Below are 25,428 nucleotides of genomic sequence, written 5' to 3'. Positions count from 1 at the left end.
ACACCACAATTTATCACAGTTGAAGTTACTAGCATAAACAGCACAAAACCCTTAAAGACGCTGGACCCCGACGGAATTTCTATACTTATGCTAAAGCATCTGGGAATACTGGGATTTGAGTACTCGAACAGACTCCTCAGTTTGGCCTTACGGCGATTCTACTCCTGAAGCCTGGAAAATCGAGGTGAGTAGGTTAGGTTAGGTGGCAACCCGATGTATCAGGCTCACTTAGACTATTCAGTCCATTGTGATACCACATTGGTGAATTTCTTTCTTATCACTGAGTGTTGTCCGATTCCATGTTAAACGCAATGACAAGGACCTCCTTTTTATAGCCGAGTCCGAACGGCGTTCCACATTGCAATGAAACCACTTAGAGAAGCTTTGAAACACTCGGAAATTTCACCAGCATTATTGAGTTGAGATAATCGCTGATAAACTTTTTGGTGTTCGGTCGAAGCAGGAATCGAACTCACGACCTTGTGTATGCAAGGCAGGCATGCTAACAATTGGACCACGGTAGCTTCCATCGAGGTGAGAAGGATTGTTCCAAGCCTTCGGAAAAATTTTGAACTGCCACCCATCAATTTGTATTCCGTAAAGTACATAGCACAACAACAGCTTTGCCTGTCATTACAGCATACGTAAATAGTGAACACAGGAGCTCTCTCGAACTCCGCTGCAAGAGATGATGAGATCTCAATCACCTTTCGCGTGATGAATGCTAATACTGAAGCATCTGGGAACACTTGGAGTTGATTATATATGCCACAATTTGTAGTTGCAATCACTCATTAAATTCGATATCTGAAAAAAATGGATAGGGTGATTTCCTTCCCAGTTTTTTTGCCTGAAGGCAACCCTTTGCCGAGCATGGGTGTTAAGTACTAACCGATCACCCATCTCTCGCCTAAAGTCAAGACAGTCAAAGGCATTCGATACGGTCAACATGTTTAAAGACATAGATGGCAGGAACCAAACGTTGGGCACCAGTAGTACGTAGAATTTAGAGATTGAAAGTCAAGGCCATGTAGATGGAAACAGGGTGTTCCCCGAGGTGTTGTGATATCTTCGGCACTGTTCAACCTCTACCTATACTCTATTACACCACTTCCAGACCGCCTTAAGATTGTACACTTATATGTCATCTGCGATCGATTGACATCTAGATTGCTGATCTTACCAGTTATTTCACAGCTAGAATTTGCTAGAGTCGACGGAGAGATAATTCCGACTACCCTAGGGATGCCAGACGTGTTCTTTTAAAGAGCACATGTGCTCTTTTTTACAAAATGTGCTCTTAAAACAAGATGGGCAAAAAGAGCACGCAAAAGTGCTCTATTTTTAGTTAAGTACTATTTTTGTGCTCTTTGTATGCATCACAACAAATATTACTCCAACTCGATTTAATAAATGGTAAAAGTAAACTGAACATACGTGAATGTCACACTACGAGATTTTCCTACGCCATTATTTTCTAATTAAATAGTGTTTTACTTTATATATCGAAGAAGAGCACGCCGATGTTGCTTCTTCACTTTGTACTCTGTTCTAAATGTAAACAAACTTGTTTCAATAACATTTTTCACAAAAACACCAAACAAAAATTAGCTTGAGTTGAAAGTGGTTTATTTTACGTATTTGTTAATAACCTTTTTATGTTTAAATGAATTATTATGGAATTAAATGTTTTTATTTTATTTGAAAAAGTGTGCTCTTTTTTTTCGTATGTGCTCATTTTATAAACTGAATGTGCTCTTTTTGTCTCTTCAAAATCTGGCATCCCTAGACTACCCCAAGACTCTCGGGGTTATATTTGATAGCAATTTTAAGTGGTATGTCCATGCCACTGCAATACGCGATAGAAACAAGGTCTTCAAGTCGCTTGCCGATAGCACTTGGGAAAACCTATAAGATAATTGTAGCACCAATATTAACACCTCCGACAATTGACACGCAGTGAAATAACATAGAGACCAGTCATAACACTGACCTTAGAACTGCGGTAGGATGTTTCCCCAATACATCCGTGGATCATCTTTATATAGTGATCGATATCATCCCTGTGCGTAGACACAATTACATGTTGTCAAAGCAATATATCGATTTTGAGGACAGGCAATCACCACCAAGGAATGTAAGAGTTGATCTTTATTTTCTTGAGCGCGAAATCCAGCATAACAAAAGAGAGCTTCTATATCAGGCAGGTTTTATGAGAATACTGCAGCAGAAGCGGTGAGAAACTATAAGGTTAATCTTGTTCTTGGAGTTCGACCACCCTCCATAGCACCGCAGGAAAGTGACCTCCCACGGCAGACCGGCGTAGCTGATGTGTGTTCCATCCGCAACTAAAGCGCTTTACAGACTATCAGTTATTCCGGACGACAGTATCGAACATATCCCATATATTGTGCACATTATCAGTTAAGTCTGAAGGCCCCTGGCAAAAAGAGACAAAGTTCAAAAGCTCATAAAGAAAATGGCGTAGAGTGGTGTGACCGAGCCATCAACAAGTCCTTGGTGTTCCCCAGTTGTGCTGGTCAAAAAAAAGATGAAAGTACCCGATTATGTGTGGACCACAGAAAACTGAATGATGTCACCAAAAAGGACAGTTATCCGCTTCCACGCATTGATGACACGTTGGACACACTAGCCGGAACAACATGGTTTTCTACGCTTGATTTGTAGAGTGGATATTGGCAAGTAGAGATCGCCGAGAAAGACAAGGAAAAGACGGCTTTTGGCGTTAATGGCGGTCTCTGGCAATTCAATGTAATGCCGTTCGGGATCTGCAACGCTCCGGCTACCTTCGAAAGATTGATGGAGCGTGTACTGAAGGGGTTGCACTGGAAATCGTGCTTGATATACTTGGATGACATCATAGTGATGGACAAAACATTTGACGAGCACCTTGAGAACTTGAAATACTTTATCCAGCAATTGTCAGCCGCTGGTCTACGCCTTAACGCAAAGAAATACTCCATTTTCCAGCGGGAAGTTAAATACCTGGGTCATCATGTGACTGCAGAGGGCATATCCTCCGATGAAGACAAAATCCAAGCTGTCAGAGATTGATCACAACCCCGAAATCTCCACGAATTAAGAAATTTCCTTGGGATATGTACACGCAAAAAAAATAATTCTTTCCTCCCCAACGAAATTTTAGACAAACAAAGTTCGTTTCTCATTTGCTTTTCGCTGTAAGGAAGTGTATTTGGGAGAAAAGTATATACTTTTTGTGATAAACGTTTATTCTTTTCCAGGATGTAAAAACAATTTCATAAGGACAAACTCAAAAAAAAATTGCATTTCCCTCTAATTGCATTTTCCCTCAAATCTTTCTCACATCCACGATGTTTTGTAGTTCTTAACACCTTTTCCTGTAATACCAACAATGTAGAATAAATTATACGATTTTATAAATTTTTAAATTTTTTTTTACCTTTCGCCTGGACGGAGAATCGAACCGCGGACCATGCACTTTGTAAGCCAACACACTAACCACTGAGCCATGTACCTGTTATGGTCATCAATAGATAAATCAATCAATAGATAAATATCCATATAAGTTATATTTATATAGCATAGCTTGCGGCGCCCACGAACCGAATAAACAAAGTTTATTTAACAGAAACAAACATTTAGTTTGGCACCATGGTGCAGTGGTTGCTACGTCCGACTTGCATGCCAAGGGTCGTGGGTTCGATCCCTGCTTCGACCAAATTTTTTTTTGTTTTTTTTTTTTTTTTTTTACATATATTCCAGATATGTTCGGAAGATTCCGAAAAAAAATGTTCAACATTACATTGTAGTATATTAAATTTTGAACTGTAAAATGTGTCTTATTAAAGACCTAAAGTCAGAAAAGAACAGTGTTTGATATAAACGAAATGGACTGTGTTGTTGTTTCAAAAATAACTTTTTTTATTGAAAAAATAAAAATTTTGTAACAAACGAATTTTTTTGGTGATAAAAGTTTAAAATTTTCGAAGCAATTCAAAAAACTCTAGCAAAAGAAAAACGTTTTCGGTACACGTTTTCCAAACGTTTTTTTTCTTTGCGTGTACATATTAACGACGATTCGTCCCAAACTTCGCCAGCATCGCCGCTAGTCTCCATAATTTGACGCAAAAAGGTCAGGTCCGGGTGAAAAATTTGTTTTGGGTACAGATGCTAGCGCGCATGATATTGGAGGTGTGCTATCTCAACAGATAGACGGCAAGGAGAAGGTCATCGGAGCCCGAAAATAACTACTGTGTAACGCGACGAGAGCTGCTAGCCATCATAGAGAGTGTAAAACATCATAAATATTTGTATGGACACCACTTCTTGCTCAGGACTGGTCACTCAGATCTACGAGAATCCGGAAGCTCAACTGGCACGTTGGATCGAGCGGCTCCAAAGCTATGATTTCAGTATCGAGCATAGAAAAGGTGGAAAACACGGTAACGCTGACGCTTTATCACGTCGACCTTGCAGTATTGAATGCAAGCACTGCTCAAAAGCTGAACATATTCAAAGAGATGTGTGAATCCCTTGGTATCAAGAAAACGAGGACTACGCCATTACATCCACAATCCGATGGCATGGTAGAAAGGTTTAATCGCACTCTGGAGGAACGTCTTCGAAAAGTGGTGGACAGAGGGACTGGGACGAGCATATACCAAAGTTTTTTCTGTTCTATAGATCTGCCATTCATGATTCCACCTTTCGAACAACGGCCAATGTTCTATTCGGAACTGAGTTGAAGTTGCCTGGAGATCTGATATTCGGCGCTAAACCTAATGAGCTCGCCATGGAAGAAAACAGAAACGACATTCCAAACACGTGAAGTTCACGAATCAGTGCGCAACAAAATAAAAATGGTCAGCAACAGAATGAAGGCGAGATACGATCGTGCTGTAAATACTGAGGGCTTCAAAGAAGAAGAATTGGTTCTGCTATTTAACCCGCAACGAAGTGGGAATGCCCATACAAAGTCATCAAGAAGATCAAAGATGTTGTATACCAGATTCAGAAGGACGACAGCCCTAGATCAAAGATGCAAGATGTACATCTGGATATATTGGCTCCTTACGGAACAGGTTCTGTGCCTGGTCGGGACGAACAGGCTTAAGCGGGAGGCAGTGTTACGAATTTGATAATTATAGATTTAAGTTTATTTAAATTAGTTTCCGTTAATTTAAAATTTCAAATTGTAGCGATAAAATTTCGTTATCACTTGTTGGAATCATCTATTAATTTTCTGGTACTTTCCTAAATTTCTTTTATTATTTTATTGAAACGAACAGTATTTTAATTGACGGGTAATTAAAAACGCCTAAATATAAAAACGTAACAATAACTTATAAGCAAGATTTTTGCGAAATTATTATAGAAACTTGATATTGAATGATTGTGGATCGAAAGTTTACAATTCTGACAGAAAATACAACAATTCCCTGCCAACATTTTTTGAATTTGACGGCGCTTCTGAGAATCCCCATCACGTCGAAAACAATCGTATGCGACATCAAAAACTCGTCGCAAAAGGGCCGTCACTATTGAGAAGTTATACTACGCCAAGTTACTACAAAAAAGGATCGCATGAGTGCAATTATTAGGTGCCTTTTTTAATAAATTTAGAACGACGCCAATAAGAGCCCCTTCAAACAATCAGAAAAAGTGAATTTTAAGGTAGTTGTAAAATAATCATTGTGGTCAAGTAAAACACGATTGTTTAAATGTTTATTAATTAAACATTTATAAATTCTTATAAATATAACATTTATACCACTATCGCAACACATATAAAATATTTTTTTCATTAGTGATAGAATGATGTTGATTTACATGTGGCAAGTTACATGTTGCAGCGTCAATCAGTGTTTTTATTCTCGATGGAGGCAGCGTGTATGTAACATATCTGAAAAACAATCACTTTACTCCATTTGGAAAATCAAAAATTGTTCACCAATATACCTTTCACAATTTTAAGCGAAATAACTATGTTTTCAGCACTTCATCATCGTTTTTTGTTTTAAGTAAATTATAAGAAGCTAGTTGCGCTTGGTGTTTCACAAAATATAAAATGGCTCTTGTAATAAAAGTGATGGCAAAATACCCTGCCAGCATTTCAACGCTCCATTTCATCCTCATCGCTATCACAGACTCGTAAGTGACACTGCAACTATCGCCAACTGTGATGGGGTAAATATATCAAAAAGTACAAAATGTACATGGAAGTATTTTGCCATCACTATTGTTACAAGAGCCATTTTATATTTTGTGAAACACCAAGCACAACTAGCTTCTTATATTTTATTTAAATAAAAATGATAATGAAGTGCTAAAAACATAGTTATTTCGCTTAAAATTGTGAAAGGTATATTGGTGAACAATTTTTGACTTTCCAAATGGAATAAAGTGACAGTTTTTCAAATATTTTTCCAGACACGCTGCCTCCATTGGGAATAAAAGCACTGGCTGATAGACGCTACAACATGTAACTTGCAACTTGTAACTCAACATCAATCTTTTATTAATGCATAAAAATATGTTAAATGTGATGTGATAGTCGTATAAATGTTATATTTATGAGAATTTATAAATGTTTCATAAAATTAATAAACATCTAAACAATCGTGTTTTACTTGACCCCAATGATTCTTTTACAACTATCTTAAAATGCACTTTGTCTGATTGTTTGAAGGGGCTCTTATTGGCGTCCTTCTAAATGTATCCAGAAGGGCTCCTAATAATTGCACTCATGCGATACTTTTTTGTAGTAACTTGGCGTGGTACAACTTCTCAATAGTGACGGCGCTTTTCCGAGGAGTTTTGGATATTGCATACGACTGTTTTCGACGTAGTGGGGATTCTCAGAAGCGCCCCCAAATTCAAAAAATGTTGGCAGGGTACTTTCATGTACATTTCATACTTTTTCATACGCTTCCCCAATAAAGGTAGGTACTATGTTCGGTTTCCGCAGCGAAATCCCATACAAAACCAAAAATGCGAAAAACTACCGAAAATTTTTTTTTATTGGTGGTACTTTGTTTTTTTCAAGTTGAAAAACTGACGTAAAGCGCACAGTCCCTAATTAGCTCGTGTTAAATCCTTCCATATGTTGAGATTAGTTAGTTTCAAAACATGGCGCCATTTGCAATGTGAATTAAGAAATAATTTATTTATTCAAATGATTTGTGTGAAATTACAATACAAATGTGGTTCGCATTGTTATTTAAAAATGCAATAAGATCGATTGACAAAATAAAAATAACTTGGAGTGGTGTTTTCGTAATAAAGCCACCATCTAGCGGCTCCCTAATACATGATAGAATAGAAATAATGTACATAACATGAAATTTATGGAAAAGTGTTAGCAAAGTAAAGTTCTATTTAGTGAATTTCATTTTACAATCGTTTCTTTTTACTGGGTATAGGGATAATAAACACAAATGCTGGCCGTGCATCGTAATTATAAAGAAGGCAGTGCGATTGATGTTGCAGTACTATGGTAGCTACGAATGGAATCACAGGAATAAATTGTTATGTTCCAAAAATAAAATGCAAAAATTAATTATGCATGTATCTTGCATTTTATCGATTCAAAACCCTGGTTGAATTTTATAACTTGACTGAAATAGTTATAAAATTATACATTGGGAGAGTATAACAAGAAACATTCTTCAGTAAACCAGCCACTTTGCATCTCAATGTATTAATTTCAGTCAACGAAGTGTTCCTGGTATAGAACACTAACATCCCTTTGTGACGAATTATCTTGCGAAATATAAGTCGGGAACAGTGACTTTTGCTTAGGAACTACCCTTGAACGTGAGTTATAGGCTTATGTTGATTGAACAAAAAGTTTCACTTTGACTATAGCTATTGTATGGTGTACGTGTTTTAACTGGTCACCCTATGATGTTGTTCCCCCCGAGGTAACAACATTGGCAAATGAAATGGCGTTATTATCCTTTGTGGTGACCACTGGATTTGAAATTGCTAGTGAGGCGGCAACAGCATGGGCATGGGTATTGCAATGCGATTGTGTAGATATTGTGGACACCAACGAATTAAGTTTGTTGATGAATGAGTCCATTGCTGCGCATGATGTAAGAGTTAGCATAACACCGGAATTATATGTTTGTTAGATGGGCGTTACAAATTGACGGTATCCATTTGGAAAATCTGAAGAAGACGGCAATGTACCACATGTCGTTAAAGCTGTTGCCGAATGTGGTAAGACACCAGGAGTAGAGCGGCTGGCGTTTTATTCTTAACAATTATTAGTGTCCAGTGCTGTGTGAGGTTTGGTTGCAAAACAATTTAAAAGCTGGTAGAAAAAACTTTTCAAAACAATTATCATGAATGCGTGTGTGTAAACAATCTAATCAGCTGCTGCGTATACATATGTAATAATTTTATGACTTTTGGCGATATTGTCAATTAAATTTCGGAGAAATAAACGCGAAATATTTCCAAAATGGCTGTTTTCTTCCTTCTAAATCTATTGTCAACACTCTCATTTTTCAACGCGAAAGAATGATTTAGGGACTTTTTTTCGTGCCAATAAACATAGTACCTACCTTAACAGTTGGCGATTGTTGCAGTGTCACTTACAAGTCTGTGGAAGCGATGAGGATGAAATGGAACTTTGCAATGCTGGCAGGGTTATAAGTAAACTTGTCTGTTTTGAATAAATATTTTTGATAAATTGGCGGCTAAATTGGAGTCGGGAAAAGTCGACACATTCGGCGGCGGCGTCGACTGGCGAAAAAGTGTCGGTGGTGGCTAAAATCATTGGCGCGACTTGGCGGCTTCATTCTCTGACATGGATTATATAGTTATCGCCGACAATTCCTTACGTTACGTTATGAGATTCTCTACAAACATAGACATTCCGTACGAATAAAGAGTAAAGGCCGGTACTATGTTCATTCTTGTGAAAAAATTTTATAGAAACCATTATTTCGCACATAGAAAGCGGTGTTTATTTAGGTAACTTGGAGCGCTATTTTACAGGTAGCGATATTGAATTAAGTTGGTGGTGGCTGCTTGTTATTACAAAATTAACATTTTATTTTCCTTGGACAATTGATCTGCTGCTCCTTTGATCCTTTGTATAGTTTCGGAACAAAAATATAATCCGTGTTTGTGTTATAAACCCACACAAATAGTTTTAATAAATAAATTATTTCTTAATTCACATTGCAAATGGCGCCATGATATAAACGTCAGTTTTTCAACTCGAAAAAAATAAAGTACCACAAATGGAAAATTTTCGCTAGTTTTTCGCATTTTTTAATTTTGTACGGAGTTTCAACGCGAAAACCGAACAGAGTACCGGCCTTAATGTGGTGGCCCTGTTGGCTCCTTTGAATTCTTTTCTGTCCGCTGAAATGATAGCATTGCCTTAATGCGCTTTACAGACTATCAGTTATTCCGGACGGAATGTCGGTGTTCGTAAAGAATCTTACAGTGTGTCGGATCGATACGACTTGTCGGCGATGACTAAATAATCGGTAAATGCGTTATCGATGCCATAAACATGCAGCAGTATCGATTATGCCTTCGGACTTAATTGATAATGTGTACAATATATGGGATATGTTCGAAACGAGCACTGTCGTCCGGAATAACTGATAGTCTGTAAAGCGCATAAGTTGCTGGCAACATTTTAAAATTGCGCATTATGTGCACGCAAAATGAAGGCATAACACTTCCCAATAAACACAAACGTTTGAAAAATACTAAAATGCAATAATTTTTCAAACATTTTTTCAAAGGATTAGGGTAATATTCAAGTTGAGAAATTGTTGAGAAAATCGCGTTCTCAACAAAAAACAGACATTACCCTCAACAGTAAAATTCAACACAATAGCAATAATCTCTCAATTGTAATCCTCAAATTGAAATACATTGCTACTCAATAATTTCTCAAACAGTTTTCAATGTGGGACAAATTAAAAACTAATATTGCTGCGAATATTTTCTAACCACAATTTGCATGAAAGTCAATCCCAGTTCTTACTGAAAGTCAACACTAAATTTCTAGTGATTTTGTACATTTTATTAATTTTTTTCGTTAAAAATATAAGAATATTAAAAATAACATTAACAATATAAAAAATAATAATATGTTATAATACCAATCAAAACATAATTATCTTATTAAAGGTATTAATAACTAAAACTATCAATACAACTTTAAATAACTTAAACATTTTTCATGTATAATTTCCCCCATAATGTTGGTGTCACATAACTATTAATTAATTAATTATTAATGAATATGCTGACAATTTCAAATAATTACTATCGAGGAACTTGCTGGCCTGCGTGTTAGAATAGATTCCATCAAGAGGAATTCACAAAATATCAAACTGATGACGGAATGTAAATTTATGTTATGCACATTTTCATCCAGAAGTTCTTGATTTAGGAACTGTTGCACTTTGTTTTAATTGGTTGCACTTTGCAAGTTTTCTGGAATCTTTTCTTTGTTGTTTCCTTCATCATTTTTTCACCGGTCAACATCTTCCAAGAATATAATATCCAATGATTTTAGTTTTCTGCAAAACAATCGAGTTTTGTGATTTCCATTACGTTTTCATTTCATTTTTTATTTTGACTTACCAATTATAACTACCGTTTTGGATTAATTTCAGTTTTATGTCAATAAAAATAACTGACCACGTACTTCGTGGCACAAAATGTATTGAAACCCACAAATTCCTCAAGAACGTTGGTGTCACAAAATTCTTTTAAAACTCATTAAAATTCGGGAAATTAGCAAGGAACTTGATGACTAGAGAGTTAGAATAAATTTCCAGCAATTTCAATTCACAAAATATCAAATTAAACCGATGATGCGATGTAAATTAAACTATAGGCGTGATGCGAATTATCACCCAGTAGTTGATATGGAAAAGCATAAATACCAAGTTTAATTCATTGTACTTTGATTTATGGAAACTTTCTCTTTTCGATAAGCCACCATCATTTTTCATTGGTCAACCTCTTAATGTTTCCAAGAATGCAGCATCCAAATATTTTAGTTTTCTGCAATGAGATTTAAATTTAGTGACTTCTCTAAAGTGTTGATTTAATTTTTCATATTGACTTACCAATTATTATAAACTATTTGAAGCAGTTCCAGTTACTTGTCCAACATTTTTTCATCGGTCAGCTTTTTAATGTTTTAAAGAACGTAGAATCCATAATTTTAGTTTTCGGCAAAGAGATATAATTTAGTGTCTTCCTTAAAGTTTCATATCATGTTTTTATTTTCACTTACGTATTATTAGAAACTATTTGGAGTAAATTCAGTTTTTTGTCTAAAATGTTTTTTATTTCTTTCAATTGACCACGAACTTCGTTGCACAAACAAGTATTGAAAACCACATGGTTTTTTCGTTGCATTTTAGGGTAGTGTTTTGTCAAAGTTTTCTCATATTATCTTCAACCCCTTTTCAAAGATTTCGTCAACATTTTGGCAAATTGGAAGTAATTCGCAAACAATTTGAAGATGTATTGAATATGAGCTGTTTCAAGTCAAGTTGAATTTATGTTGATAATTATAGTTACCCTCAAACTGAAAAGTTGTTGCATTTGAAAAACGCTCATCCTGTGTTTATTGGGTTTTTTCAGAAACACCATAAATATGGTAGTTGTCGACTTGTTGCTATTACCTTAACATTTTTACAGTCCATGTCAAGCCTCTCTGAGTGTGAAGGGTCCTCATATACGAACAGCTGATTAGCAATGAGTAAATTGGCAATGGTTTTCTAATAAGAATCATAACAATTTGTCTAAAATAATAATTTCGGGGCGCACAAATAGCAACCGCAGCTCAAATAATCCAAAATGGGTGACGATGAAGGGTATTGGAACCGCTCTGGCCGTGCATTCAATTTTGACGATGACCACGAAGAAGATATAGACCTTAATACTTTGGATATTAATGCTGATGGAGGAATTTTAAATGACGACACCATATCTGAGGCTAGTTTTGATAACAGTTGCACGGCATCCAACTACAATCTCTCAATAAAGTCTCTCATATCCGAGGAAGAATTGAAATTGTTGTTGGACGAACAGAGTATGGATGACAATATGATACCGAAAGGTATGAAACAGGAAGATGAACTAAAGCTGTTGCGACGTCAACTACAAAATACCTTATACAGTCCGTCACCGGTGACAGTGGCTCGCAAGTTATTGTGTGGCAAAATGGTAGGATTTGAGGTATTCAAGTCGTTGAATGACAAAGAACAGCTTTTGGATGCAGTGCTGGACATGGGGGCAGGAGGAGATGCTGTGCTAAGTGTGGTATTGTTTTTGGAAAAGACTATAAATCGCAAAGATTTTCATGATCTACTAAAACAACGGCCCACAGCCTTACAACATTACTTGGCCTATTTGACGAAATATCGTGAGGATGAGGCTATTTGTCTACTAAAGGATCTGGGAAAATATAACGAAGCTATGCTTCTGGAATTTCAGAGAGTATTACGTTTGGATTCTTTGATGGAGCGTAAAACAAAGCTGACGGCCATGATGACTCATTGCGCCAACAATCGAGTGTGCACCATGTACCAACAAATATTACATGCCGCCCTAAAGCTTTGCACTTTAGTGGAAACTGAAAGAAAAAATTTTAATAATCGCGTTGATGGTAATTCTAGTCCCATCGAAGTACTTTATGCTTGTTGTGCCAAAAACACCAATTGGAAAGAGCCTGATTTTACACAAACACTCTCACCTCATCGCTTATGTACAGAACAACAAATTTCAGAAGGTCAATTCGAATGGACAGCCCTCAATGAACGTTGTCAATCTCAGGCCTACGCCGATCTCACACATATATTTGAGCATGTACCCACTTGGCATCCCATTAAACAAAAGCAATTTCATATAAATATATCATTAGAATTGGCTATTGTTCGTTTACACCAATTGGGAGCTCCTGCATCCGTTGTCTATATGTTTCTTTCAAATATGGGAAATGCTAGCGATAAACTGGAATTAGCCAAACGTGTTAAATGTACCAAAGCCATCATCGATGCTTTGGCATCATTAAAGGATGTGCCGCAATTATTATTGATACGAGATTCTTTGCAAAATCGATCAGAGGAACAATTTTATTGTGACAATGCAATCAAGAATTGTCAAAGTAAACGTTGGACTACGGATAGCATTAAGTTGAAACTATAAATCGCAATGATATGGATTAATCACCAAAATGTGGAAAATTAAACGCACAATTGTAGATGGTAGAAATTCCGTATATAGTTTCCGGTAGCTAGTAAAGTTCACATGTTTGCGACATGGAAACATTTCGAGGATCCTTCAAAGGCATTATTGGACCAATATTCTATGAATAAAATGCACAAACGAATGAATGAATGAAAATCTTCATTGAGTTGCAGAAATCTTGATGTGTAGACAAATAAAATCTTTTAAATACAATTTCTGATTTTTTAAGTAAATCTGATGGACCAAGTGTGTAAGTTATGAATATAAGAAATTAAAATGGACCTATTTTTGTGATAATAATCCAAGAAACTTTTGCCGGAAACAACACATATGCTCTCCAAATAAGAGGTACTTCACACATTTCCTATAGAAATAAATTTTTTGTATAAATTTTTCTATTAAAATGAAAAAATTCTATGAAATATTGACAAAATTTTCCATAGAAATAAAATTTCGACAACATTTTCTATAGAGATAAAATATTGACAGAATTTTTTTATTGCTATAAAAATTTTCTATAAAAATATAATTTTGACAAAATTTTCTATAGAAGTAAAATTTTGACCACATTTTCTAAAGAAACAAAATTTTGACAAAATAGTAATAAAATTTTGACAAAATTATCTTTGGAAATAAAATTTGGACAAAATTTTCTATAGAAATAAGATATGGACAAATTTTACTATAAAAATAAAATTTTGACAAAATTTTCTATAAAAATAAAATTTTGACAACATTTTCTAAAGAAATAAAATTTTGACAACATTTTCTAAAGAAATAAAATGTTGACAAAATTTTCTATAGTAATAAAATTTGAACAAAATTTTCTAAATAAATAAAATTAGGGCGAAATTTACTATAGAAATAAAATTTGACAAAATTTTCTATAGAAATAAAATTTGACAAAATTTTCTTTAGAAATAAAATTTTGACAAAATTTTTTATAGAAATAAAATTGTGACAATATTTTCTATAGTAATAAAATATGAACAAAATTTCCTATATAAATAAAATTAGGGCGAAATTTACTATAGAAATAAAATGTTGACAAAATTTTTTATAGAAATAAAATTTTGACAAAATTTTCTATAGTAATAGAATTTGGACAAAATTTTCTATATTAATAAAATTTTGACAAAATTTTCTATAGAAATAAAATTTTGACAAAATTTACTATAAAACTAAAATTTTGTCAAAATTTGTTATAGAAATAAAATTTTGACAAAATTTTCTATAGAAATAAACTTTTGAAAAATTTTCTATAGAAATAAAATGTTGACAAAATTTTTTATAGAAATGAAATTTTCTTTGGAAATAAAATTTGGACAAAATTTTCTATAGAAATAAAATTTTGACAAAATTTTCTATAGATATAAAATTTTGACCACATTTTCTAAAGAAATAAAATTTTGACAAAATTTTCTATAGTAATAAAATTTTGACAAAATTTTCTTTGGAAATAAAATTTGGACAAAATTTTCTTTAGAAATAAAATTTGGACAAAATTTACTATAAAAATAAAATTTTGACAAAATTTTCTATAGAAATAAAAGTTTGACAATATTTTCTATAGAAATAAAATGTTGACAAAATTATCTTTAGAAATACAATTTTGACAAAATTTTGTATAGAAACAAAATTTGGAAAAAATTTCCTATAGAAATAAAATTTTGACAAATTTTTCTATAGAAATTAAATTTTGTCAAAATTCTCTCTAGAAATAAAATTTTGTCAAAGTTTTTTATAGAAATAAAATTTTGTCAACATTTTCTATAGAAATAAAATTTTGACAAAATTTTCTTTAGAAATAAAATTTTGACAATATTTCTTATAGAAATAAAATTTTGACAATATTTTCTATAGTAATAAAATACGAACAAAATTTTCTATATAAATAAAATTAGGGCGAAATTTACTATAGAAATAAAATATTGACAAAATGTTCTATAGAAATAAAATTTTGACAAAATTTTCTTTAGAAATAAAATTTTGACAAAATTTTTTATAGAAATAAAATTTTGATAAAATTTTCTATAGTAATAACATTTGAATAAAATTTTCTAAATAAATCAAAATAGGGCGAAATTAACTATAGAAATAAAATGTTGGCAACATTTTCTATAGAAATACAATTTGACAAAATTTTCTATAGAAATAAAATTTGACAAAATTTTCTTTAGAAATAAAATTTTGACAAAATTTTTTATAGAAAAAATTGTGACAATATTTTCTATAGTAATAAAATATGAACAAAATTTTCTATATAAATAAAATTAGGGCGAAATTTACTATAGAAATAAAATATTGACAAAATTTTCTATAGAAATAAAATGTTGACAAAATTATCTTTAGAAATACAATTTTGACAAAATTTTACAAAATTTTGTATAGAAACAAAATTTGGAAAAAATTTCCTATAGAAATAAAATTTTGACAAATTTTTCTATAGAAATAAAATTTTGTCAAAATTCTCTCTAGAAATAAAATTTTGTCAAAGTTTTTTATAGAAATAAAATTTTGTCAACATTTTCTGTAGAAATAAAATTTTGACAAAATTTTCTTTGGAAATAAAATTTTGACAATATTTCTTATAGAAATAAAATTTTGACAATATTTTCTATAGTAATAAAATACGAACAAAATTTTCTATATAAATAAAATTAGGGCGAAATTTACTATAGAAATAAAATATTGACAAAATTTTCTATAGAAATAAAATTTTGACAAAATTTTCTTTAGAAATAAAATGTTGACAAAATTTTTTATAGAAATAAAATTTTGATAAAATTTTCTATAGTAATAACATTTGAATAAAATTTTCTAAATAAATCAAAATAGGGCGAAATTAACTATAGAAATAAAATGTTGGCAACATTTTCTATAGAAATACAATTTGACAAAATTTTCTATAGAAATAAAATTTGACAAAATTTTCTTTAGAAATAAAATTTTGACAAAATTTTTTATAGAAAAAATTGTGACAATATTTTCTATAGTAATAAAATATGAAAAAAATTTTCTATATAAATAAAATTAGGGCGAAATTTACTATAGAAATAAAATGTTGACAAAATTTTTTATAGAAATAAAATTTTGACAAAATTTTCTATAGTAATAGAATTTGAACAAAATTTTCTATATTAATAAAAATTTTACCAAATTTTCTATAGAAATAAAATTTTGACAAAATTTACTATAAAACTAAAATTTTGTCAAAACTTGTTATAGAAATAAAATTTTGACAAAAATTTTCTATAGAAATAAACTTTTGAAAAATTTTCTATAGAAATAAAATGTTGACAAAATTTTTTATAGAAATAAAATTTTGACAAAATTTTCTTTGCAAATAAAATTTGGACAAATTTTTCTTTGCAAATAAAATTTGGACAAATTTTTCTATAGAAATAAAATTTTGACAAAATTTTCTATGGATATAAAATTTTGACCACATTTACTAAAGAAATAAAATTTTGACAAAATTTTCTATAGTAATAAAATTTTGACAAAATTTTCTTTGCAAATAAAATTTGGACAAAATTTCCTATAGAAATAAAATTTGGACAAAATTTACTATAAAAATAAAATTTTGACAACATTTTCTATAGAAATAAAATTTTGACAATATTTTCTATAGAAATAAAATGTTGACAAAATTATCTTTAGAAATAAAATTTGGACAAAATTTTCTATAGAAATAAAATTTGGACAAAATTTTCTATAGAAATAAAATTTTGACAAAATTTACTATAGATATATAATTTTGACCACATTTACTAAAGAAATAAAATTTTGACAAAATTTTCTATAGTAATAAAATTTTGACAAAATTTTCTATAGTAATAAAATTTTGACAAAATTTGGACAAAATTTACTATAAAAATAAAATTTTGACAAAATTTTCCATAGAAATAAAATGTTGACAAAATTTTTTATAGAAATAAAATTTTGTCAACATTTTCTATAGAAATAAAATTTTTTCAAAATTTTCTGTATAAATAAAATTTTGACAAAATTTTTTATAGGAATAAAATGTTGACAAAATTTTATATAGAAACAAAATTTGGACAAAATTTCCTATTGAAATAAAATTTTGGCAAAATTTTCTATAGAAATAAAAAATGTTTTTTAGAGAAAAAAAATTTTTTTTTTGTTTTGTTATTGTTGGTTTTGTTCTTTAAGCATTGTTGTTGTTTTTTATTTCAGCTTAAAACCATACATTGACTAAACTACAAGAGTAGCTTAACCAACAGAGGAAAAGAATGTTTGTCAAATTTATTTGGGCAAAGCCCTATAGACTGCAAGATGGTTGGATGGACGCACATTTCGGAATTACCACATTCCTCATCAGCATCCTCTACTTGCAGCAAAACTATCAACCAATTATCAGAATAAATTCAGGCAGTTTATTAAACCCAACAAAAACCACACTTGAACCCTCCGAAAAAAGGTTTTACATTGATAGCCGGCTTTTGCCGAAATAAATTCGAAACAAACATATCTCTTTTCCTATGCCACTGTCAAATCATCGATTTGAATTCACATGGCTGGGTTTATTTTGAGCGTGCCTCCTCTTCTTTTTCCATTTGTTTTGTTTTGTTATTGTTGGTTTTGTTCTTTAAGCATTGTTGTTGTTTTTTATTTCAGCTTAAAACCATACATTGACTAAACTACAAGAGTAGCTTAACCAACAGAGGAAAAGAATGTTTGTCAAATTTATTTGGGCAAAGCCCTATAGACTGCAAGATGGTTGGCTTTGCCCAAATAAATTTGACAAACATTCTTTTCCTCTGTTGGTTAAGCTACTCTTGTAGTTTAGTCAATGTATGGTTTTAAGCTGAAATAAAAAAACAACAACAATGCTTAAAGAACAAAACCAACAATAACAAAACAAAACAAATGGAAAAAGAAGAGGAGGCACGCTCAAAATAAACCCAGCCATGTGAATTCAAATCGATGATTTGACAGTGGCATAGGAAAAGAGATATGTTTGTTTCGAATTTATTTCGGCAAAAGCCGGCTATCAATGTAAAACCTTTTTTCGGAGGGTTCAAGTGTGGTTTTTGTTGGGTTTAATAAACTGCCTGAATTTATTCTGATAATTGGTTGATAGTTTTGCTGCAAGTAGAGGATGCTGATGAGGAATGTGGTAATTCCGAAACGTGCGTCCATCCAACCATCTTGCAGTCTATAGGGCTTTGCCCAAATAAATTTGACAAACATTCTTTTCCTCTGTTGGTTAAGCTACTCTTGTAGTTTAGTCAATGTATGGTTTTAAGCTGAAATAAAAAACAACAACAATGAAAAAAAATTTTGTCAAAATTTTCTACAGAAATAAAATTTTGTCAAAATTTTCTATAGAAATAAAATTATGTCAAAATTTTCTATAGAAATAAAATTTTGACAAAAATTTCAATAGAAATAAAATTATGACAAAAATTTCTATAGAAATAAAACTTTGACAAAATTTTCTATAGAAATAAAATTTTGGCAAAATTTTCTATAAAAATAAAAATTTGAAAACCAAAAACAGTTTTTGTATAAATATCTCAGCCCTCTAATATTCTTAAAAGCTCAGATTCGCTTTTCTAGCTAACATAGCAAAGCAGTCTTGCTTTCCCTTTTTCAGACAACTGCTGCAATAACTTACTTATATTTTAATATAAAGGAACATAAAAGTGAACATATATTTTTTTGTTTTAGTTTAGAATATATAAAATTGAATTCCACTTTTTATTATCATTTGTTATTATGCGAAGACAAATAACATAATATCGTAAGATATACGTACAATTAATATAAATAATAGTTTAATAGTTTTTTTTTGTTTTGTAATATTATTGTGGATTTAATTTAATATTGTTTTTTTTGTTTATTAATATTAATTCATTTTGATATTTATAAACGGATTAGTGTAAAACATTTAAAGCATTCTTATTCATTAAGCCATCATTCTTTTGTTAGTCAAATTACAAATTAATCAAGCGCATTATAGAAAATTAATGTATAAGAAAACGTAAAAGATCTTAGACCTTCGACAATTGTAATTTAATTTCAAAAAAATTTTCACTATTTTTTTTGGTAATAATTTTTATCTGGCCCTATTTGTAATAGATATATCGTTTTCTTAAGTGTGCAATATCTGAAGAATTTATTTTACTATATATAGATAGCAGTGTGTTAATTTAAATAATTAGAAAAAAATTGCCAAAGTATTTTGCTAATAGCTGTTAACTTTTAAACCTTGCTCTTAACATAGTAAAGTTGCCTAGTTAAGGTGGTTTATAGTACAAATAGGGTTCATAGTATTTGTCTTTATTTATGAAATATTTTTATATGAAATATGGTGAAAGAAATGTTAATATGGAATATTAAAATAAAAGAAAACAAATAAATATAATTTTTTCATTTGAAAGAAATAAGAATAACACTAAGTTTGCATCAGAGAAACATTTAAATATTTTTTACTAATAACACACAACAAGAAGTCTGCTGATAAAAGGAAAGCTGTGTGCTAAACGGCCAAATTAAAAATATCATCAATGAGCTATACACTCATAGAAAAAAAGACTGCTGTTAATGGCAAACACTGACTGCTATTTTTCCACAGACAAAAAAAACACCGTTTTAATGGCGATTTTGCTAAAACAAAATATTATCATCGACTTTTCACCATAATTAATTTAAAGAGTGATATGCACTGCAAACAACTTCATATGGCTATCATTTCTAAACCGCTTGTCTGGCAGCTGACAGATTTATTCCAATGACAATTCATTTTATTGTTTACAAGCTTTTTTTTATTTATTTTTATCTATTGCATTCAGAAACAAAGTTATTCGTAATGGAATTCCGGCGTGATAGTCTGACTGCTTGGCCGTCAGCTGGACATATCGCGAGAACGCATCAAGGTTGCCACTCGATAATGTACCAAAATTTCAAGAAAATTTTACCACAATCAAATTAAATGTTATTTAGAAGTTTTTGATCAAATCTTTGTGGTTATTATGAAAATAATGTTTTTTCTTCGAATTAATGAATTATCTCTCCTACAATTTTTTGGGTGTATATTATCCTTGAATGCCAAATGTGTCGAATTTTATATGTTTTAACGTATGGAATAATAATAATTAAAATATTGAATTTAAAAAAAAATCTCAAAATTTTATTCCTTAACACATTTTTTGAATCCCTTAACACATTTTCTGAATACAAATAGTATCGAAGATTTTGTCAAAATTTTATTTATATAGAAAATTTTGTCAAAATTTTATTTGTATAGAAATTTTTCTCTAAATTTTATTTCTATAGAAAATTTTGTCAAAATTTTATTTCAATAAAAAATTTTGTCAAAACTTTATTTCTAGAGAAAATTTTGTCAAAACTTTATTTCTAGAGAAAATTTTGTCAAAATTTTATTTCTATAGAAAATTTTGTCAAAATTTTATTTCTATAGAAAATTTTGTCAAAATTTTATTTCAATAAAAAATTTTGTCAAAACTTTATTTCTAGAGAAAATTTTGTCAAAATTTTATTTCTATAGAAAATTTTGTCAAAATTTTATTTCTATAGAAAATTTTGTCAAAAATTTTATTTCTATAGAAAATTTTGTCAAAAATTTTATTTCTATAGAAAATTTTTGTCAAAATTTTATTTCTATAAAAATTTTTGGCAAAACTTTATTTCTATAGAAAATTTTGTCAAAATTTTATTTCTATAAAAAATTTTGTCAAAATTTTATTTCTTTAGAAAATTTTGTCAAAATTTTATTTCTACAGAAAATTTTCTCTAAATGTTATTTTTATAGAAATTTTTCTCAAAATTTTATTTTTATGGAAAATTTTATTTTTATAGAAAATTTTCTCAAAATTTTATTTCTATATGAATTTTTGTCAAAATTCTTTTTCTATAGAAAATATTTGTCAAAATTTCATTTCTATAGAAAATTTTGTCGAAATTTTATTTCTATAGAAAATTTTGTCAACATTTTATTTCTATGGGAAATTTTCTCAAAATTTCATTTCTATACGAAATTTTTCAAAATTTTATTTCTATGGGAAATTTTGCCAAAATTCTTTTTCTATAGAAAATTCTTTTTTGATAGAAAATTGTTGTCGAAATTTTATTTCTATCGAAAATTTTGTCAAAATATTATTATTGGGAAATTTTCTCAAAATTTCATTTCTATATGAAATTTTGTCAAAATTCTTTTTCTATAGAATTTCTTTGTCAAAATTCTTTTTCTATAGATTTTTTTTTTAAATTTTATTTCTATAGGAAATTTTGCCAAAATTTTATTTCTATAGAAAATTTTGTCAATTTTTTTTATAGAATTTTTTCTCTAAATTTTATTTTTATGGAAAATTTTCTCAAAATTTTATTTCTATGGGAAATTTTGTCAACATTTTATTTCTATGGGAAATTTTGTCAAAATTTTATTTCTATGGGAAATTTTCACAAAATTTCATTTCTATATGAAATTTTGTCAAAATTCTTTTTCTATAGAAATTTTTTGTCAAAATTTTATTTCTATAAAAAATTTTTGTCAAAATTTTATTTCTATAGAAAATTTTGTCAATTTTTGTTTTTTCTATAGAAAATTGTCAACATTTTTTTTCTATAGAAAATGTTGTCAAAATTTTATTTCTATAGAAAATTTTGTCAACATTTTATTTCTATGAGAAAGTTTCTCAAAATTTTATTTCTATGGGAAATTTTCTCAAAATTGTATTTCTATTAAAATTTTGGTCTAACTTCCATTTATATAGAAAATTGAAGTACCTCTTAGATGGAGAAAAATTGTTTGCAAAATCTTCCAAGAATTCTACCAATGGATTATGACGGGATCAGAAAATTTTCATTATATAGAAATTATATCAGTATACAAGAAAATGGGGGAAAAAGCAGTGTTTTTGAAATTTGTTCATTTCAAAGAAAGCTTCATTGTATAGAAGTTCACTGTAGAGAAGTTTGATTGCATTGCTTGTGTTATTTAGTCCGTGGGAGCCACTATGGTGCAATGGATTTACTATCCGCCTTGCATACAAATGATCATGGATTCAATCTCGGTTACGATCAAACACCAAAAAAGTGGTTAATAAGCACCTCTTAGTAATGCTGGTGCCTTTTCTGAATATTTAAAAGCTTCTCAAAGTGGTTATATATATATATATATATATATATATATATATATATATATATATATATATATATATATATATATATATATATATATATATATATATATATATATATACATATATATATATATATATATATATATATATATATATATATATATATATATATATATATATATATATATATATATATATATATATATATATATATATATATATATATATATATATATATATATATATATATATATATATATATATATATATATATATATATATATATATATATATATTATATATATATATATATATATATATATATATATATATATATATATATATATATATATATATATATATATATATATATATATATATATATATATATATATATATATATATATATATAATATATATATATATATATATATATATATATATATATATATATATATATATATATATATATATATATATATATATATATATATATATATATATATATATATATATATATATATACATATATATATATATATATATATATATATATATATATATATATATATATATATATATATATATATATATATATATATATATATATATATATATATATATATATATATATATATATATATATATATATATATATATATATATATATATATATATATATATATCTATACATATATATATATATATATATATATATATATATATATATATATATATATATATATATATATATATATATATATATATATATATATATATATATATATATATATATATATATATATATATATATATATATATATATATATATATATATATATATATATATATATATATATATATATATATATATATATATATATATATATATATATATATATATATATATATATATATATATATATATATATATATATATATATATATATATATATATATATATATATATATATATATATATATATATATATATATATATATATATATATATATATATATATATATATATATATATATATATATATATATATATATATATATATATATATATATATATATATATATATATATATATATATATATAATGATTTTTATTTTCCATTGTGCAACTTTAAATCCGTGTAAAAAAAAAAAGAGTTGAGTTACAAAAACGTATGAGTTATGATTCCTACTGTGTCCTTCTTCTATCAAATTTTCGTTTATTCCGTTAGGGGGTTTACGAAGTTTTAAGAACATTAGAAGGCAGAAATATAAAAACATTTTTTTGGTTCTTAAAAATCCTCAGGATAACATATGTAAAAAGAGTTGGGTGTATAAAATGTTATGGGTTATGATTCCTACTGTCCCATACTACTATCAAACTTTTGTTTGTTTATTTCGTTAGGATAATATAAAAAGTTATTTTTATGGATTCTCAAAATTAACATTTTATAATCTAAAAATTTGTTAGACCACGAATTGCAATAATATAACAACAAGTACCGTCTACTACATTCACCAAACTTTTTTCAATGAGTGTACGAATAATTCTGGAAACTGTTTATAAATATTTAAAAAAAAAACATCAAAACCTTAACTGTCGATTTGCCAAAAAAGTGTTTATTAAAAATGTTAAATTTTGAACGAATTTAAAATGATTTTCAACTGAAACGATTCCAACAAATCCTTTTATAAGAACTTGCTTTGATGAAATACCTGTGGAAATTTCTCCAAAGAAAAATTTGCCATATTTTCTTCATTACTAAAAAAGGATATTTTTCAACCGTGCTATTTTAAATCTGTTGGGAACATAAAATGTTATGAGTTATGGTTCCTACTGTCCCCTTCTACTATCAAACATTCGTTTGTTTATTGCGTTAGGGGGTTTACGAGGTTTTAAGAACATTAGAGGGCAGAAATATATAGAAACATTTTTTGGTTCTTAAAAATACTTAGGTTAAAATTTGTAAAAAATAAGTTGGGTGTATACAATTTTATGGGTTATGATTCCTACTGTCCCCAACTACTATCAAACTTTTGTTTGTTATGGGGATTTAGGGGGATTTATGAGATTTTAAGAATAAGGAGAATATAGAAAATAATTTTTTTGATTTTTAAAAATTAATATTTTATAATTCAAAAAATTTCTAAACCATCAATTGCAATAATATAATAACAAATACCGGCTACTGCTTTTAGCAGACTCTTTTCTATAAGTGTAGAGAATATGTCTGGAAACTGTTTATGAATACAAAAAATCAAAACCTTAATTTTCGATTTGCCAAAAACAAAAATATGGTTATTAAAAATATCAAACTTTAAACAAATTTAAAATAATTTTTAACGATTCCAACAAATCCTTTCATAAGAACTTGCTTTGATGAAATACATATGGAAAATTGTGCAAAGGAAAATTGTCCACCTTTCCTTCATGAACATATAAAGAATTAAAAACGAGTTTTTTTTTCAACCGTACAACTTTAAATACGTGTAGAAAAAAGAGTTGGCTATATAAAATAATATGAGTTATGATTCTTACTGTCCCCTTCTACTATCAAACTTTTGTTTGTTTATTTTGCCTTAGGAGGGTTTTGGAGGTTTTCAGAACATTAGAGGGCGGGAATATACAAAGATTTTCATTTTGGTTCTTAAAACTCTTCAGCTTAATATTTGAAAAAAAGAGTTGGGTGTATAAAATTGTATGAGTTATGATTCCTACTGTCCCCTATTACTATCAAACTTTTCTTTGTTTTGCCGTTAGGGGGATTTAGGAGATTTTAAGAATAAGGAGTACATAAAAATCATTTTTTTCAGCTGGATGTTTTCTGTGAGTGTTGAATATTTCTGGAAATTATTTATAAATATTAAAAAAAAATATCTATCAAAACCTTAACTGTCGATTTGCCAAAAAATATGGTTATTAAAAATATAAAACTTTAAACAAATTTAAAATGATTTTTAAATGAAACAATTCCAACAAATCCTTTCATAAGAACTTGTTTTGATGAAATACCTATGGAAATTTCCCCAAAGGAAATCATGTCCATCT

General features: G+C 28.9%; 1 protein-coding gene and 1 long non-coding RNA gene across 2 annotated transcripts; one reads left to right on the top strand and one right to left on the bottom strand.

The window, feature by feature from the left end:
- Positions 1 to 10,891: 10,891 nt before the first annotated feature.
- Positions 10,892 to 11,268, bottom strand: LOC142241928 (uncharacterized). Its single transcript, XR_012723884.1, has 2 exons — positions 11,115 to 11,268; positions 10,892 to 11,049 (listed from the first exon to the last, which is right to left on the bottom strand). It is a non-coding gene; the product is annotated as an uncharacterized LOC142241928 (long non-coding RNA).
- Positions 11,269 to 11,734: 466 nt separating this feature from the next.
- Vps16B (Vacuolar protein sorting 16B) lies at positions 11,735 to 13,458 on the top strand. The gene has a single exon (XM_075313728.1). It carries the CDS (start codon positions 11,854 to 11,856, stop codon positions 13,201 to 13,203), a length of 1,350 nt encoding a protein of 449 aa, XP_075169843.1. The 5' UTR covers positions 11,735 to 11,853; the 3' UTR covers positions 13,204 to 13,458.
- Positions 13,459 to 25,428: the final 11,970 nt, after the last annotated feature.

The sequence above is a fragment of the Haematobia irritans genome, chromosome 1, assembly GCF_050003625.1.
Source record: "Haematobia irritans isolate KBUSLIRL chromosome 1, ASM5000362v1, whole genome shotgun sequence".
NCBI lineage: Eukaryota > Metazoa > Arthropoda > Insecta > Diptera > Muscidae > Haematobia > Haematobia irritans.
The sequence above is the reverse complement of the archived record's forward strand: the minus strand, read 5'-3'. Positions and strand labels throughout refer to the sequence as shown.

Coding starts and splice junctions, on each gene's coding strand:
- Vps16B (XM_075313728.1), top strand. CDS start 11,854: ATGGGTGACGATGAAGGGTATTGGAACCGCTCTGGCCGTGCATTCAAT.